Raw genomic sequence first — 5,000 nt, 5'->3', positions numbered from 1 at the left:
ATAGAGGTAAGGTACACAAGGAAAATTAATTCCACAGTTCTTTAATAAAAGTGAAAAAGGTTGGAATGTAGCTATAGTATGTATATATTTTTATTCAGTCATTTTTACAGATGCATTTCCTACTAAAGGTGCAACCGCAGTACCCAAGATTCTTGTTTCATCTGCCCTGCGTGACCACAAAGAATCACTGTTAACTAAGTCATTAACTGTGTTGTTCATAAGTTATGTTTTGTGTCAAAACTTGACTGTTCTACTGGTGTTGATCGTTTTCCTGTTTGAAGGAATTGGAACAAGAATTACAGTCTATGTTAGACAGAAGAAGACTGGAACAAATTGATGCACGGTATGGATCTGAATCTACATACAGCTATATCACATTTTTCTATACTCAGACCACTTCTAGTTCACATTCTTGTGCATGTTTACCACCAAATGATAAGCCAAAGATGGCTTTTTGTGGTGTCTTATTAGATAAGGAGTGCACTTAAAGGAAAGGCAGATAATCCCAAGTGGCCATAACAAATTATTATAATGTTTTGGGAGGTTTGTGATACAACATGTCCCTGCTAGCCATGAAGAAATGTCTTCACCTCTTAAAGATGTTGAATCAAACTGCTGAAAATGGTTAACACCAAAACAATGAAATTGTTGATTTACAAAATTTCAACTGGTCACTTTAGTCATGTTTTTTTCCTGCTTTCACAGAAGGCTGTGGGACCGCATAAAGCCAAAAGATGTTGTGAATCTCGGAAGAAAAGCAAAAAGAAAATGACACCATCAACCAATAAAGGACTAGGAAAAATGAGATTCGAGATTTGTATGGCAAAGTTATTGTTATCACAAGGTGTTCATGGAAGGAAAAAATATACATGTATATATCTATTACTATAATTTAAATAAAAAATTAATGGCTAAGTTCAAGGTATTTGTGTGAATCTTGTTTGTTGACTGTTTTAAAGGCAAGGAACTCTGCAAAATCTACAACTTATGGAATGTTAGTTTAAGAAGTAAAAATGGTTCAATGTCAGTTTCCAAACAAGTCCTTTATTTGCAACTGGTTAACTATGTCCTAGGTAGTCCCAACATCCAGTGTGAATTAACCATAACCCTTAAATGAGTGGTTAGATGTAATTTATTGTTTAACCAAACCTGAAATTACAGATCATACACCCCTAAATGAAATAAAAATGTCATGAACATGTTAGGAAAGTGAACATTAGTCAAACAACTGGCTATTAAAAAAGCACGTAAAACATTGATGTACAGTATGACAATAACTTTTATGTGTAGCAACCGAAATTCAATAAATCCACTGTAAGCCACTGTAATACCAGTTTAAAGGTCTGACATCTTTAAACCATTTCACCATAACTTTCAGCATCAAATGCCTTTCTTGCTTTTTTAAGTTCTTCATTCATTGTCAGCAGATCCTAAAAATAATATTATTATAAAAATTTAATACACATGTACAGAAAAAAAACAGTGGGAAATTGTTTGCTTTTAATTTGATGCAAGAGATGTTCTCTAAATCCAATGTTTTAAAATATAATTTTAAAACCATGTGTAATAAGTGGAAACTTTGAGGTGTTGTACTTAAAAATTATGAATTTTCTTTTTCACAACAGTATTGAAATGAGCAAAACAATTCCAAGCTGAATGGCCAGTAAACTCAAAGAGCTTCACATGGCTTGTGGGAGTATGAAGAAGAATATAATCTTGTAATGTAGTCTTAGGATAATATTGTTAAAGGGCAGCCCTACAGTATCGAGCTGAGAACACCTAAAAGGTCTGGCAGCTGCTATACAGTTTGGGGTGATCCATCATTGCATTTTTCCTATTACCTTTACTCTAGCATACTTCTTAGGGTCTTTTCGAATCAAAAACACAATGTCCTCCACGTGAACCTTTCCTTTTTTGCCAACTTCCATCGCTTTCAATGTCTAAACAAAAGTAAAAGAATAATCACCTCCTTTCTCAAAAAAGCCAAAAAACAGTAATAATTACATGGCCATGATATTTGCCAAAGTCCAATTCATTTTTTTTCACCTGTTGTCAAATGAATAAACATGTCTATTATGCTTTTAATGAGAGCATTACACCTTCAAACATTTCAATAGTTGCATTTGAAATGTGAGGCACATGGCTTTGTAGAGCCTGTAGATCAGTGGGGCACCTACAGGGTACTGTAGTCCAATAACCCATTCACATCCCAAACACCATAGGGCACCCCCCCATTGACGACTAAAATTGTCTGGCATTAGACAGAGAAAAATCTATGAAGTCACACTCTCAGGGGTCAATGCGGTCATATTTTTTGACTGAGTTTAACCAGAAACGTGAAACGGCCCCTTGTGTGCTAGGAAAAAAGCTTCTGAATATTCAATTTGCTAAGTACCATATTTGAAACAACAAGAGAGAAACATTCAACCAATCAGTTCGCAAGAACACCCTGAGGCAATACCACAAATGTTCTCGCGCGAAACTAACTGGAGCGAGGGGTTTCCAAATATGGTACTTAGCACTGAATATTCATAAGCTGTGAATGCGCGTTAAAATGTACACATTTTAACCTTTATGGGTTTCTGGTTTAACCCATTCACACCTCAAACGCCCTAGGATGCCCCCCATTGGCGAGTAAAATCGTCTGGCGTTAAAGTACACACTCTCAGGAGTCAATGGGTTAAGAATTTAGAACCTACAATCTCGGACAAAACTGTTGAGACAGTAACACAAATTCGCCTTCAGTTTTAAAAATCCCTACTTACTCTCCCCTTCCCACTCCCCTCAGTCAATGTTGCTGAGTATCGTCATATGTTCTACAGCATATTTCTACCCAAGAGAAATCAACATTGAGGTTGGGGGAAGGGAAAAGGGCAGGTTTCAAGCGGTACATTTGGATAACTTGTTGGAGTACCAAAATTTTTCTTTTGTCTCAACAGGTTTTGTCCGAGATTGTAGCTTCCCATAGTTTTTGTCGCTCAATGGATAGAGCATCCAATGGGTGTTGCAGAGATCATAGGTTCAAACCGTGCCTAGGACCCTGTTTTTTTCAGTTGTCCTCTCACCCATTGCCAAGCAACTAATTTATCATTCTTCCTACAGGTGCACACCCTGCGAGCAGAGCCTCCTTTTGTCTTTTTCTTTACTGAGGAGGAGAAAAGTAGGCTCTGCCCGAATCGCGTCAACTCTTTGAAGCCGCCGCAGCCCGAGCTTCTGGACTAGTCAATCTTGTTTTCTCTCTTCAAACCAGTTATTCCAGTGCGAGCGTCTGTTTAGTGACAAAACCGATGGTTATAATTGAGCCTGCTGTACCATGAAAAACCAAGATGGCGGCGAGATCTGGCGTATTTGGCTTGGGTTTGAGACTGTATCCTGGCAACATGCAGCGCATATTCAATAAAGATCTTACTCGATTCAAGCAGAGCCTTTCTCGAGAACGCCAAAATCGAGCAAGCAAAAGAAAGGCTCTGCTTGCAGGGTGACAGGTGCATTACACTGTTAACGTCTTTAGTTGCAATGTGAAATTTGAGATGTATGATGTTGTAGAGCCTGTAGACCAGTGAGACACTTTGTCAATTCAAAACCTAGATAAACAGCCGAGCTTCCCAAGAGTTCTTGTACGTCAAGGGGTAGAACGTTCCTCTGGTGTTGCAAAGGTCGTAGGTATGAATCCTGCCAAGGACTCTGATTTTTCTGTTGTCCTCTCATCCTTCCCAATGGTGCATTACACCATCAACATGAACATTTCTCCTTCCATTTCTCCTTCAGAGATCCCAGGGTCTCTTTGTTGATGAGTAACGAGACAATGGAGACCCTGGGAACAACGTCACTGACAACTAATCCTTTGGGAATTTAACACTGCTCTTACATACAAATATTTGTTTTGTTTTGTTCTGGGAGAGATTTGGAGTAACAAATTGATCAATATTCAATATTTATCGATCGATAAGTGAACTTAATCATCAAATATCAATATAACACAACTTGCCAGTGCAAAGTAAATCCTGATTAAAACAATATTATCTCACCAATTTCCGTACGAACTGTGAAAAATCGTTTTGAAACAACAGTAGTATTTAATAAAACTGAGTATGAATTACTCAAAGTTTGTCTTACCAGTGTTTACCTTCTGGGCCAAACCTCTTGCGTAGTTTCAGATGTTTTACATTGCTAAAAGCTGCTACAGCGGATGGTGCAGACGTCAACTGTACCAACACTCCTTCGTAGTTTTGCATTTTCGATAATTTTATACACCAAGAATGAGAGAATATCGAAAAATCGATTTTTTACGCCCTGGTGAACAAGATTAAATTAACCCTTTATCCCGGGCCTTTATCGCGTTCATTAACTTGACGAAAATGGAAAAGGTGCAATTTTACCATTTCTGTGATGTATTCCACCACGAGGTCTTCCAGTAAATCAACGGATTCGGTGAATGGAACTTGATCATCACCAAAACCGTACATCATGCATCTCACTGAAAGTAAAAATCATTTTATTGACACCGGTACCCTGTGAGAATCCACAGAAACAAATTCTCGACATTTGTTGCCTACGGGAAATGCAACTATTTCTTGCAAACTTACACTCCTTGTGGAACAGCCTTTTTCGTTTCCCCGTTGTTTCTGACTGAAAGGTGTCCGATTCTTCCTTAAATTTAATCAAAGAAAGATAAGCTTAATCTGGCTTAATTTACTGAAGATTCAACAACTGATGCTTCTGGATTGTAAATAAGTGGCGATTACATCACTATGTATATATACCCAAATAGTAAAATCCAATCCCAGTAATCTAAATTTTATAAACTGTAGCCCCCATAGGTTATCTCTAGGAGGAGGAAATTCAAATCAAATTTGCTCGTACCTCTACTTCGTCTTCGTCGGCCATTTTGAAATCATCCTGGGTACCACTGCAGCCGAGCCTCGTTATGTTCACTGCGGGGAGTGGGGTTGGGGGGATTAAGGATATGCAAACGAGGGTAGCTCCAACACAGAAAATGA

At 38.1% G+C, this 5,000-nt stretch overlaps 2 protein-coding genes across 5 annotated transcripts in view; one reads left to right on the top strand and one right to left on the bottom strand.

The window, feature by feature from the left end:
• The window catches only part of LOC138054525 (uncharacterized protein C6orf118-like), a 17,519-nt gene extending 16,594 nt beyond the window's left edge, over positions 1-925 (top strand). For 2 of the 3 annotated variants that reach the window (XR_011133275.1, XM_068900980.1), the window contains 3 exons: positions 1-6; positions 282-343; positions 706-925. The exon at positions 1-6 is cut by the window's left edge and continues 48 nt beyond it. Coding sequence is in view for 2 of the 3 variants with exons in the window: in XM_068900980.1 (XP_068757081.1) it covers positions 1-6; positions 282-343; positions 706-772 (135 nt within the window). In the remaining variant the exon portion in view is untranslated. Of the gene's footprint in view, positions 7-281 lie in introns of all 3 variants that reach the window. The other variant, XM_068900979.1, reaches the window with a different exon arrangement.
• A 99-nt stretch (positions 926-1,024) lies between these two features.
• LOC138054527 (transcription initiation factor TFIID subunit 13-like) overlaps positions 1,025-5,000 on the bottom strand; it is an 8,442-nt gene continuing 4,466 nt past the window's right edge. For both annotated transcript variants that reach the window (XM_068900984.1, XM_068900983.1), the window contains 5 exons: positions 4,864-5,000; positions 4,587-4,650; positions 4,380-4,477; positions 1,842-1,940; positions 1,025-1,430 (listed from right to left, as the gene is read on the bottom strand). The exon at positions 4,864-5,000 is cut by the window's right edge and continues 59 nt beyond it. In XM_068900984.1, the coding sequence (XP_068757085.1) occupies positions 1,353-1,430; positions 1,842-1,940; positions 4,380-4,477; positions 4,587-4,650; positions 4,864-4,887 (363 nt within the window). In that variant the 5' untranslated portion in view covers positions 4,888-5,000 and the 3' untranslated portion in view covers positions 1,025-1,352. The remainder of the gene's footprint in view (positions 1,431-1,841; positions 1,941-4,379; positions 4,478-4,586; positions 4,651-4,863) is intronic.

Source organism: Montipora capricornis, chromosome 6, assembly GCF_036669925.1.
Source record: "Montipora capricornis isolate CH-2021 chromosome 6, ASM3666992v2, whole genome shotgun sequence".
Taxonomy (NCBI): Eukaryota; Metazoa; Cnidaria; class Anthozoa; order Scleractinia; family Acroporidae; genus Montipora; species Montipora capricornis.
This window is presented reverse-complemented; position numbering and strand designations above follow the sequence as displayed.